Here is a 13,536-nt window from a genome sequence, read left to right on the forward strand (position 1 = left end):
ATTGTGATGCCTGCCTCACTTTGGTTTGACACCGTGCCTTGACTTGGATCATGCCTTGAAAACTCTCAACTTTTCCTGCCTTGTGACCTCTTTTGTTATGTATTTAAATTTGCCTGGTTATGATGATTGAGAAACTTTCAAGTGCCTTGTGTACTTTTTGGCCATTGCTCCATGGCCAAAGTGAGGCAGGCATCACAATTGGTCTGCTTGTGGCTGGACCTAACTGTGACAGTTCTGGGTTTTTGATAAAGGGAATTGCTGGGGAATATCTATCAACTCACTAAACCAGCTACGTGTGTGTGAGTGAGAGGGACAGCACGGTCACATATATTTGCCTTCATTCATGATGATATCCTCCTAGCAATTTCCAAATCATTTAAAAAAATAAAAATACAGAAGTCACTAAATCTAATGTTATTTCCTGTGTATCTAGAACTAATGAAGTATATGCCAGTAAGTTCAAGAAGCTATTTATAAACAGTCTCTAGGATCAATCCTGTAAGGATAGTTTACAAACGGTCTTTAGAATCAGTCTCAGTCTCCAACACGAGGCTGAAAGCTTGGAAAACTAAATCTCTGGTCCCAATGACTGAATCAGATTGGCTCTTGCAACATTGAACTGGGATATATATTCATTCATCCCTTTATATTTCATTGCTAGGTTGAGAGCTTCAGCAATAAACCGTTTTCAGTCATCCCTCATATATAGGGTGGCAAATACTCCATAAATAATTGATCTTTCTATTGCTTTCTCTGATTTTCAGACCAACACAGACATTGATACCTTATTTGTGTGGTGCATAAGCTTTTTTTTTTTTGCAATTTTGTGACTACCATAATAAAATGCTTGCAGCACTGACTTTTCTTTTACCATAAACATCACTCCAAAGTTCTTCATGTTTTCTGCCTTTCTATGAAGAAACAGCAAGAAAGCCAGAAGTAAATATTGCTTTACTTTTGCTTTGTCACTTATTGCAACTGATGCAGTTGAGTGAAGTAGCCTCCAAATTGGGTACTCTTACCTTGACAAATCTTTTATTTTTATGAATAGAATCACTTCCTTTTAAGATATTTTACATATAAAATTATTAACATGGATCTGCCTTCCAGAAGTACCTGAGTTGTGCAATGTATACAAATATACATGGGCAACATATACAAATATACAAATTTCTTAGCATTCATAATGGTTTTTAGGTCTATATTTGGAGAAGAATAAAGCATCAAATATATTTTAAAAGAACAAATATTGTTAAATTGTATTTAATAACCGTATTTAATTAGAACTATGTTTCATAGATTACAAACTCTAATTGCTACCATCTAGTAGTAATCTGGATTTTGTAGCTCTAATTAAAGGAGAAAGGTAGCTAACTAAAAGGACTTTTTACTAATATATTAATTCTTGTGAATACACACAAGGGTGCCAAATGAAAACACAACAGTAACTTATGGATCATTGATTTTACTGTTATCTGGCTAAAGTTGAACATGTTTGCACTTTGCAGACTAGAACTAATGATATCATTATCTATTGTTTTAAAAATAGACCTGCTATTTTTTGAGCTTCTTCTGAGCTGCTTTCTTTTTGACCATCTGTAACCTCTTCATAGCATTAAGCTGTGATTCTTGTGAAGTTGGACCTTTCAGCGATGGGGACTGATTGCCCGATTCTGCACTTGATTTGCTAGCGCTGCTCCCTGCTGCCGCACTGCTGCCATTTCCACCAATAGTTGGGCTGTTGCCTGGGGTTGAACTGCCTGCATTGGGAAGGCCTATTTTGCTTACGTTGTCACTGCTCACAGACCGAGAGAGACCAACTTTCCCCAAGGTCAGAGGTGGTAAGGGCTTCAACTGGCTAGGGTTTGTGCTACTGGCAGATGTTATCTTTGACCCTACTCCTTTGGTTGTGGCCAGCCCTGATAAACCAGTGGGTTTCTGATTGTTTGTGCCAGTGACTGGCTTGCCACTGCTACTCTGGATGGCAGACCCCATCTTAGCTGTTGACGGGCCTGCAGAAGATGTCTTTGCTGCAAAAGCTGCCCATCCTGTAAGGCCACTGTTTGAGGAGGAGGAAACGCTGGCGGTAGTTGAGTTCCCTGACATTGTTGCCGAAGTCTAAAATCAGACAGAAACAAGTGTTACCTTACATGCAATTCAGCAGAGATCAGCGTGCAAAGCAAAAGGGCCAAGCATTTACCTTCCTATCATTATTAGATGAAAAACTCAGTGGACTCTTATATTTATTCAAAGTCTCTGAATAAAAAAGAAGCATATTAATATCTTTATAATGTTCCAGGCCAACCATAGCTTCAACTTTTTCCTTGTATGTACAATATACAGTAGCTCAATGATCCATTCTCATATGCCAAAAATCTCAGAATTATTCAAGTAAGAAAACTTGATGGATCCATACCTAAGTTTTTTTTTTAATAAAAAAATTTTTTAACATGAAAATAAATGGTGGATCTCAGGAATATAATTTGTAGTTATCGATGCAAAATTAGCAGTGGTTTAGGCATTTAGATGTAATAGGACACGTTAATAGTACATGTGAAAGTTACCATAGTACATAGGTTTCCATTGTACATGTATAGCTTTCCATCACAGTTATTTGCAATTGTTTGACACAGTCAACCACAAATGGTGCTGTACAAGTTTCATTAAAACTGTCACGATGGCATGAAATGTTTTTTAAATGGCACAAGATGAAAAGATGGATTGTGTTTTTTGATTTTGATGAGAAGGACAGAATCCTGCCAAACTGATTCAGAATTCTCTTATCTATTACAAATATAAAAGAACCCATATAAAATTCAACTACCATATTTTTCGGAGCATAAGACGCACCTTTTTCCCTCCCCCCCCCCCCCCCACAAAAAAAAGGTTGAAAATCTGGGTGCGTCTTATACCCTGAATACAGCATTTTTGGTCTCCCGAAAGCCCGCCCCTTCACCAAAATGGCTGTGCATAGCTTTTAGGAGGCTTCCAGAGTGCTCCTGGGGGCTGGGGAGGGCAACAAATGAGCGAAAAACGGGTCATTTTTTGCTCGTATTTGCCCCCCCCCAACCCCCAGGAGCACTCTATAAGCCTCGTAAACACTATGCATGCCCCCCCCTTTTTTTTTACAAAAAACAGGCCTGTTTTCGTGAAAAACGGATGTTTTTTGCTCATTTTTGCCCCCCTCCCAGCCCTCAGGAGCACTCTACAAGTCTCCTAAAAGCTATGCATACCCCTTTTTTGACAGAAAAATGGCCCGTTTTTGAGAGATCTGCAGTGTGCAAAAACTTTTTTTTTAATTTGCCTCTTCACAATCTTTGTGTGTCTTATACTCCAAAAAATACAGTATATGTCCTGCATATTAATTGGCTTAAAATGCTATCCTTCTTTTTACCTAAAGTAACACAGATTAATTTTGGTTCTGCATTTTTTGTGGCTGGTAGTCAAGGCCAGTGATATTTCCAAACTTTCAAGAAACTTAATGACCATGGCCCTGGAATTTGTCTAGAAGCTTCCTAAACTGCAATAGCAGAAGCAAATACAGGTATTCCTTGACTTACAACCACAACTGGGAGTAGAATTTCAGTTGCTAAGTGATGCCATCGTTAACTGAGTTATCACAACTGGATCTGATTTTTCATTGTCATTAAGTGAATCATGTGGTTATTAAACAAATTCAGCTCCTCCATTTGACTTTGCTTGGGGTGGTGCAAAGGTTGTAATTTGGAGGATAGACCGTAAGTCACTTTTTCAAAGGATGTCATAACTTCAAACCATCATTAAATAGTCATAAGTCAAAAAATATTTGTAACTTTAGCACAAACTTTGTTGGTTATTTCCTTTTGTAATCTTTGCTTTCCTTTAGTCTGTAACTAATACTGCACTAAAAGAGAAACATAACATTTTAACATTTTTATTGTTAAAAATTATTTTACTTTATTCAATAATTTATTTTAGGTTTAAAAATATGATTTCCCCTATAAATAAACTTCCTACTACAGTAGCTTTCTTTAATCTGAATGCAAAGAAAGAGCAATTGCAATCTTACAGATATAACATTACTATTATATCCTACTTAAACCTAGAAATAAATCTAGATATATCTGAAAATAACCTGTAGCATTCTGTTTTTAAATTGAAATACAAAATCTTATTAAATGTAATGTATTGCTAATGTTACTTAAATTATGTTATTTATTCAAAATCAGTAACAAAATGGAACAAAATTAAGAATAAAAATATTTAACATGGAATTCTAAGTGAAAGTGGAGGATGATATTTTATGGTTAGGAACGTTACCAAAACAAAACACTCCTCATTAGAAAAACAAAACAAAATTAAACTAAAAACACACCTATAAATTCAATAAATCTATCAATATTTCACAGTACACTCTGCACAGTACCTTGACCTCTGTCCTCTTAAATGCTAGAAAAGCTGGTGTAGTCTCCAATTTTAGCTTAATTTCTGGTTTCTTTATTAGTGGATCTTTCACAGCTGGAGCTACTGACACTACAGCAGGAGCTGGCTTCTGGGAAGGCTTCTGTGTTTTCTGAGCCTGTGTAAATTACATTTTGTAGATATGAAAAAATGTTAAAATAAAAAATAGCTTTCTGCTTTAACACTATCATCTACTGAACATTCTGGTAAGTAACATTGGGAAATCACAATAAAGGAACTTAAGAGGTGTGCAGGAGATCTTATATAACAACCTAATGAATTACTACTATTTTTTTTTCTTCCGAGAATTTCCCTCAAAGTGCAAGGTCCATTATTATTATTTTATTTTGTATCAAGTGTTGATCCATTTGTTGTGACTGGATTTGGAATTGACTAAACAGCTTGTTGCCCAAGTCTGATGTGGGCAGAGAAAGAATGACTGGCCCAAAGTCATCCAGCCAGCATTTAAGTGGGACTAGAAATGTAGCTTAATGCCTTAACCACTATAACAAACTGGCGATTGTATTACTATAACAGCTATTTATTACTATATTTATTCATCAACATATTTCATTTGTTTCATATAACTAGGCAGCTACCGTAATTTATATATATAATGTACATATTTAAATGTACACATATGGAAATAAACATTTAACATTTAATAAAATTTTATCAATTGATTTGACAAAATGGAATATGAACCAACAGTATACCTAGTTTTTAAACTATTAATTCCAAAGACACCTTACTTGAGACCTTGAAAAATTTACATAATTGAACAGTAGTTTATTAACTGGTAGAATATGATGGTGAGAGGACAGGGGAAATTATTTTACATTTTAAAAAAGCTAGACCTTATTAGACAAAATATTCTACATGACATTATTCCAAATGAAGATACAAGAATTCATCTCTCCTTTGAAACATTTTCTCGTAATATTTTGATTAAAAAAAAAATACTCTGTATTTTCACTAATAATAAAATGGTTCTTCTTATATCTCAATTTTAGCAATACAAGTAGAATACATGTGAACAACAATAAGTTACATAAAAATAAAGCCTTTTCAGGAAAATCAATATAGGAAAATACCTCATTTGTTATGAGATTTAAATATTCTTAATCTGATCTAATAAAAATCAGTCTTTTAATAAAGTATCATCATTACTGGGTTAAGAACATGGGTTGGTGAATCAGATTTAACATAAACTTTTTCAGCTGAATTATTTTTTCCAGTGTAATTATCACTTTAATTATTTTTTAAAAAAATATTGCTGCTGTGACTATTTTTGTAAAAATGGCATTAAACTATTAAAATCAAAACAACAGCAGCTTAAAAAGAAAACAGCATATTTCAAAACATTTTAAGGATATTGTTTAATTTTATAACAAAACATTAGGAAAAAAGAATCCTGTAGCTGTCAGCCTAATTCATTAAAGCAAACTCTTCTTCTTTCTAATCTTCATTTTCTAGTCAATTAAGGAATCTCTTCCTTAAATAGTTAAATTAATATTTCCTCACAGATATACAAAAAAAAAACTTACCATTTTTTTAAGTTGCCTGGTACATCGGGCACAATACCACACAACCCGTGGGTCATTCATTTCCTTGTCTGTCACTTGAGGTTTATGGCAGTCTTGGTGATAGAGGTTATGACATTCCTGGCATTCCACTAATGGATTTCCAGAAGTTACTGTTATTTGTCTATAAAATACAAGTAGTCAATTAAACATCATTTCTTCAAACAATGTCTTGAAACATCATATTTTTACAATTTTATCTGTATAGAGGGATAGCATCAAGATTACAAAAAAGTGATAGTATTGCTCTATACTGCACTAGTAAGACCACACTAGGAATACTGCAACCAATTCTGGTTGCCAAGTACAAAAAAGATGCTGAGACTCTAGAAAGAGTGCAGAGAAAAGCAACAAGTATGATAAGAGGTCTAGAGGCTAAACTATATGAAGGGAAATTAGGGAACTAGGCACGTCTAATCTAACAAAGAGAAATATTAGATGTGAATGAATAGCTGTCTCTTGATATTTGAGGAACTGTCACAGGGAGGAAGAGGTTGATTTATTCTCCAAAGCACCTGAGGGCAGGGCAAGAAGCAATGGGTAGAAGCTCATTAAAGACGGATACAATCTGGAACTAAGGAGATATTTCCAGACAGTGACAATAATTTATTAATGGAACTGCTTGCCTCCTGGAGTTGTGAGTGCTCCATCGCTGGAGGTCTTCAAGATTGGACCGCCATTTTTCCAGGATATAATAAGAGCTCCTGCCTTGGGCAGAGAGTTGAACTAGAAGACCTCCAAGCTTCCAGCTCTATGATTCTTTGATTCTGTAGCTTTATCTGTAGAGAATTAGAAGTAGCCTCAAGATCACAACAGTGTGAAACTGGAAAAGATGGACAGATACCGGTGTGTAAAGCATGAGCAGTGGAGGCCAAATTAGTGCTTTCCAATTCCACATAATAAACCTGCAAGCCTAGATCCAATTCTTTCAACCAATGGTCTACCATACGTTTATCAATGGGTGTAATGTTTATTACCTGTCAGCATATAATCTAATATTTACAGGTGAAAGCAACATTATAGTTACCAAAATTTATCATGCTATTTTGGAATTTTATTTATTAAATTCATATGCCACCTATCTTATGGTTGATAGTGACTCTTAGCTTCTTCCTCTTAAGCATACAGTATATGAAAGCTTCAAGGGAATATATGGCACAAGACAGGGTACCTGGTAGATAAGCGAGAAGATATGCTCCCCTCTTTCTATCTTAGATACGCGCAAAACAAAAACAGACTACAATTATCAACAAAATCGTAAGCCAAAGGTTTTAACTTAAAGCAGATGTATAAAAAGTTGTTGCTCTCTAAATGTTGCTGACCTGTAATTCCAGTAGTCTCAGCCAGAATGGTCAATGACTGAATGTCAACAAAATCAAAGTGAGCATTCTTCCAAGTCCCGATTAATTCAAAAAGGAAATGAATCCCAATTGCAACATATATTTAATGGGGAATTCTAAATGTTAAATTGTGCAATGACATTGTCCAAACCATATTTCTTCAACTTACAGTAAACATAAGCAATTATAAATAGTTTATAATTTGCCTACTGAATCAGAAGAAAAAATAGGCATTTAAATCATAAGAATAAGGATACATCAGATAAGGATGTAGTAGATGAGTAGAAAAATCATATACATTAAATACTGGAAATATATAAGTTACAATATTAATCCTATATATGAACGGAAATGTACCTTAACCAGATTAGCAAAACACCATTTCCCTAATGGTTATTATTTTTAGATAACAAATCAGGTTACTTAATTATTAAATTGCTTTTGTATATATCCCCATTGGACAGGTACATAGGTAACCATGGAAACTATGCAGAAGGCTAGATAAAATGATTTTTACATTTAATAGGAAAATTAGAGTTAGCATACTGTATAGATGGTTTGGGGAACATTTTGCTGCTATAAAAACCAAATTAAGGAAAAGAATTCCTCCCATGTAGTATGTGATTCTACATAACTTTACTCAGGAGTAAGCAGCTTTGATTCTGTAGCAATTGGTGTTAGGAATATCAACTAAGATTCAAAATATAACTGAAGGTTTTTTCAAAATTAATTGAATCAGAAAGAGTGATTATTTCCAAGTAATATAATAGAAGAGAATAATATAAATAATATAAAGGATAATTTTGACAAACTTAAAAATTAAATGGAATATAAAGAAAATCTTTTAAAAACATTTTTAAAGTTGCCTTTCAAATGGACACAATTAAAATGGTCATAAATCCTGAAGACAGGTTAAAATACAAGTTACGATTTAGAAACCTTTCTATGTATAAACTTTACCTTTTGGTAAGTAATGTATTTATAATCTCACTGACATGGAATATGAGTATCTTCTAACAAATGTGCTGTATGAGTATTTAGATCTCGCAACTTATGAGAATTGTTTAAGGAGTCAAGATCTCTATTTAGACAAAAATTCAATTTATAATTAATATTTAATTGTGGTCTTCATACATGCTATAATTACTAAATGTAAAAAACGTACCTGCAAACAACACAAGCCAGACCCATCTCCATTGCAAAATCATCAGCACTAGTTTCTTCAAAACTAGAAAGGTCTGCCATGGGCAAATCTTTGCTTGTCTGCACTGTAATTGATGAGGCATGAGCTTCTGCCTTTTCTAGTCTTGGTTTTTTTGAAGGAATGTCAATTCCTTCACTGATTTCCACTTTTACCTAACAAATGATATTGACATAACAACCAAATGTAAACTCTGAGCAAACAAATATTTAATACATTCTGTCTCATACTTGTCCCAAGTAATTATCTGTGTTTAGGGGAAGGGAAGGTACCTTATATAAGCTAAAAGAAGCTGCTGATAATGGAACAAAGGGATACAATTATTTATTTGTATTTATTAAATGTATATGCTGCCCTTCTCATCAATAAGAAAAACTGAAGATGTACGTGGTACTAATAATAGATACCTTTGAATCCAAAAGACCCAGTAGCCCCAGAAAATGAAGTCATTTTACAATATATTGTGTAAGGCTTGCAACAGCCACTATGTGTAAAAACACTGGAGAATTCCGGGAAGCCTGATACTTTGACAAATCAGCTATCAACAGGTACATGGAGATAAGCTACATCTACACATCATTCAAAAGGGACAGTCAAAAAGCTAGAAGACGACAGCAGTTTTTCACCAGCAATCAACACTCAGTTAGACTGAGATTAGCATCAGGATTAATACAAACAATATCCCAATCAAGAAACCACCATAAGACAAACTAATTTAATTAGTCTTCTATAAAGTTGAAAGTCTGCTGTTAAAATAGCAAAGTGAAATTGGAAGGGAAGACTAAATAAACATAGTTTGAATAAAGTAACATGTTCTTTTACTCATTGAAAAGGAACAAAATAGCATGTAGACAAGGAGAAGAGCACCCTTTAAAAACTAAATGACTGGCAGAGGAAAGCACATTCTATACTTCTGAAATAAATTAACTATTGTTATGTAACATATGGGAACAACATAGCTTGCAAAACAAAAATACCTATTTAAAGCAGTACTGCAGTTTTCAGCCTCTTTTATCTCATACACATATCTCATAGGTGGGACTTCCAGGTTATGAAATAGAGAGTCCATTCCAGTAATATCATGGAACAGGATTCTTAGTGCACAGCATTTCAAGTTATGTATTTTGGCTCACTGAAGTGCTCTTGTGGACTTTTTGCGGCACACAAATGTGCATTATAAAGTGGTTGAAAACTTCTGATTGAAAGCTTGAAAAAATATTTTTATTTTTTAAAATATGTAACTTTATTAGAACCTCTTTCCGCAATGCACCCACTTTTTATTTTGCATTTAGTGACCATTTGCAAATACAATAGTAATAAAAAATCATTTTCTGACCAATAAGTTCATTTTGGGTGCCTAACAACAGAGTGAGTGTACTGCTGGCATAAGTGTATGAGAGAGCTTTAAATGAATGAGGAGGCAGCAACCATGATCTTTATAGCATTTTCTCTCTCTCTCTCTAATGTTCACTTAACAACCATTCTACTTACAACCTGATTGCTGGAATACAACTCGGTTACTAAATAAGGAATGGATGTAATGTTCAAAGTGTAACAAGGGAACTTACCTTATCCACAATTCTCTTTTCCACCTCTTTTTTCACCTTTTCAACTACAATGGGTTTCCCATTATTGTTACTTGTAGGGAGGCTTGGAGTGGTCTTAACAGAAACTGGTTTTGGAATGGATACTTTGGGCTGATCTACTTCCTGAAAAATGCACAAAATGTTACATTAAAAGTAAAACTGGAGATAATAAATACATCTCATAAATACATGGATTCTTAATGTTGATGATATACTGTATATGAATAAATCAAAATGGCTGTGTTCACAGAACTTGCCAAATTAAAAAAATTAAAAAAATTGATGGACTAATGTGAGACGTAAACGGAATCTACTTCTGAAATAGGTAATAAATAAATCTATCATAGTTTTCCCCCAGAATGATTTGTCTTAAACCAGGTCCTTTAACATGGCTACAGTATATTCTGGATAGAGTCAATAGGATAAGAAAACAGCATAGGACAAGGCACATTATTTATTCATCTTTGAATCAATATTGATTCCTGGAGACTTCCTGAACTAGTCTCTGCAGTTTTCTTGGAGGATTTTCAAAAATAGTTTGCCATTTCCTCCTTCCTACAGCTGAGAGTACATTGGCTCAAAGTCATCTAACTAGCTTTGTGTCTAAAGTAGCATTAGAATACTCTCCCGTTTCTAGTCTGGGAGTACTAAACTAACTACTAAATTAAAATGGGTCTCATTTACTATTACAATATATGCCATGTAAGACAACACATAATTTTATTCATAAATGTCAGTACCTTTTGTTGTGGACGATAACATGAATCAATTCCCCTAGATAAAGATTCATCAAGAAGTGCTTTTAACTTTTCAGCAGAATCTTTGCTCTTTGAATGCAAGAAACCTAGAGCTTTCAAAAATACAGGGTCAAGTTCCAAATTCACGGTAGCAGCCATAGTAGAATCTTTAACTAAAAAGAAAAGAAAATGTCAATTTCCAGCATGCAATTGGCTTTCAGATCTCACATGTTTTTAAGAGGTTTGGAAACAATTACATTCATAAAATCATTCCAGGTTGCTTGTTTGAAGAAAAGCAGGTGTCTTCCCTTACTTTACTTTTTACAGCTTAAAGTAATGAAAATAATTCATTCTTCAGTTCAGATACAATTTCTGATTTCATAAATTTAAGAAACCCAATGTTGATTTCAGAAGCTAGGATAGCCTTAGTTAAGGCTCATCTGGAAGCTAGCGTTAGCAACAGCAGAGGGAATAAAGCATTCATCAATGTGAAATATGCATATAATACACTTGGTCTTGCCATATAGAGATTTCACTTTCAATGCATTTTATCTTACATCTGTTTTGGGGTGATGATAGAGCTGCCACAGAATTTGAATACTTACTAAGATTTTTAAAAGTCTCAATTACAGTTCCCTCCTGACTTGTTCTAAACTCTGAAAAGCGAGGTTGCTCAGGGTCTGTCAAATATTACAATCTGATGCAATTACAGCCACTTTATATATTTGTACATTTTGCTAATCTCACCATACGTAAGATTTCATAATAGAAATCTTATCATTTTTCATTTCATAATAATATCTACTATTTGGGGAATAAAATTCTTTCCCCTTGCTGATTCCTGGCCTGGTTAACCATACATTCTCCCCTTTTGCCAAGCCAGAAATGCTGAATAATAAAACAAAGGGTTGGATTTACCCAAGATGCTGAACAAACCACATAAAGCAGTGTTTTTCAACCTTGGCGACTTTAAGTCCTGTAGACTTCAACTCCCAGAATCCCCCAGCCAGCATAGCTGGCTGGGGAATTCTGGGAGTTGAAGTCCACAGGACTTAAAGTCGCCAAGGTTGAAAAACACTGACATAAAGGACCACAATTCTCTCTCACAAGGGCCAAATAACCTTTGGTTTATTTTATTTATTAATTTTATTTAATTCGTCAAGCATGAATTAGACAACATATATATGTATATACACGGTTATGAATACATGAAATTTATACATTTCATGTATGAGATTGGTCTGTAATTTTCAACTAGGCTGGGGTGACCCTTTTTTAAGATAGGGATGATGGTGGGTAGAGACCATAAATGAGGCAAGGAGCTGGTTCTGAAGGATATTTCATAGATTATGCTGAGCTTCTGCTATGAGAGCTTTTTTAAGAAGTAGGCACCTAATCCATCAGGGCCAATAGATAGAGATGGTTTTAGGTTGCGTAGTATCTTTTCAACAGCATCTTCTGTAATACATTTATATATTTGTCTGTGTCTGTCTGTCATCTATCTATCTATCTATCTATCTATCATCTATCTATCTATCTATCTATCTATCTATCTATCATCTAATCTATCTATCATCTATCTATCATCTATGAGAGCTTTTTTAAGAAGTAGGCACCTAATCCATCAGGGCCAATAGATAGAGATGGTTTCTATCATCTATCTATCTATCTATGAGAGCTTTTTTAAGAAGTAGGCACCTAATCCATCAGGGCCAATAGATAGAGATGGTTTTAGGTTGTGTAGTATCTTTTCAACAGCATCTTCTGTAATACATTTATATATTTGTCTGTGTCTGTCTGTCATCTATCTATCTATCTAACTATCTATCTATCTATCATCTATCTATCAATCATCTAATCTATCTATCATCTATCTATCATCTATCTATCTATCTATCTATCTATCATCTATCTATCTATCTATCTATCTATCTATCTATCTATCTATCTATCTATCTATCTATCATCTATCTATCATCATCTATCTATCTATCTATCTATCATCTATCTATCTATCTATCTATCTATCTATCTATCTATCTATCTATCTATCATCTATCTATCTATCATCATCTATCTATCCCCCGACACCTGTCATTCTCATAAAAAGGGGCATTATTCCACGACTTTCTGTTTGCTAAGTTCATTACCCATCAGGGGTGCAACGTTTTTTTTAAAGTGAACCATCTTCATTCATAACAACGGAGGAGCAGCGACCCTTGGCAGAAGTCGACCGTTCGTTCGCGCCGTTTCCCCCGCCCGCGGCGATCCCTAAACGGTCCTCAACGCCTCACGCTTCGTTCTGATTTACGAGAACACTACAAAGCCGCCCTCTTTTCCCCCCCGCCAAAATCGCGCCCCGCCGCCCAGGCAGGTTACCGCTTTGGGAAGCTCCCCTCCGATGCCGGTCGGCCGCTTTTCCTCGGCCTGGCACCGGAAGCAGCGATCTCCAACCCGGACAAAGCGGAGGAAGGGGAGGAGCTTTGGGAGGGACGAGAAGCCGTTTGGTAAGAGATACCCGGCGGGAGGGCAGCGGTTCTCCGTCCCCGAGCCGGACCCCCGTCCCGACCCGGTTTAGGGTTAGGAACTGAAGAGCGCCTGGACCGCCGCTCGATTAGGAGTCTCCTAGGAGTGTTTTTTGCCCCCTCC

General features: G+C 35.1%; 2 protein-coding genes across 2 annotated transcripts in view; one reads left to right on the forward strand and one right to left on the reverse strand.

Moving 5' to 3' along the window:
- Window positions 1-1,187: 1,187 nt before the first annotated feature.
- On the reverse strand, window positions 1,188-13,373 carry INTS12 (integrator complex subunit 12). The gene is made up of 7 exons (XM_081960227.1): window positions 13,267-13,373; window positions 10,891-11,060; window positions 10,133-10,273; window positions 8,529-8,719; window positions 5,988-6,147; window positions 4,406-4,558; window positions 1,188-2,118 (listed from the first exon to the last, which is right to left on the reverse strand). The coding sequence occupies exons 2-7, from the start codon at window positions 11,044-11,046 to the stop codon at window positions 1,555-1,557; spliced, it is 1,365 nt and encodes a 454-aa protein (XP_081816353.1). The 5' UTR covers window positions 11,047-11,060; window positions 13,267-13,373; the 3' UTR covers window positions 1,188-1,554.
- GSTCD (glutathione S-transferase C-terminal domain containing) overlaps window positions 13,299-13,536 on the forward strand; it is a 47,537-nt gene continuing 47,299 nt past the window's right edge. The window contains exon 1 of the mRNA XM_081960223.1: window positions 13,299-13,394. The gene's annotated coding sequence lies outside the window, so the exon portion shown is untranslated. The remainder of the gene's footprint in view (window positions 13,395-13,536) is intronic.

Source organism: Natrix helvetica, assembly GCF_964273705.1.
Source record: "Natrix helvetica genome assembly, chromosome: 7".
NCBI lineage: Eukaryota > Metazoa > Chordata > Lepidosauria > Squamata > Natricidae > Natrix > Natrix helvetica.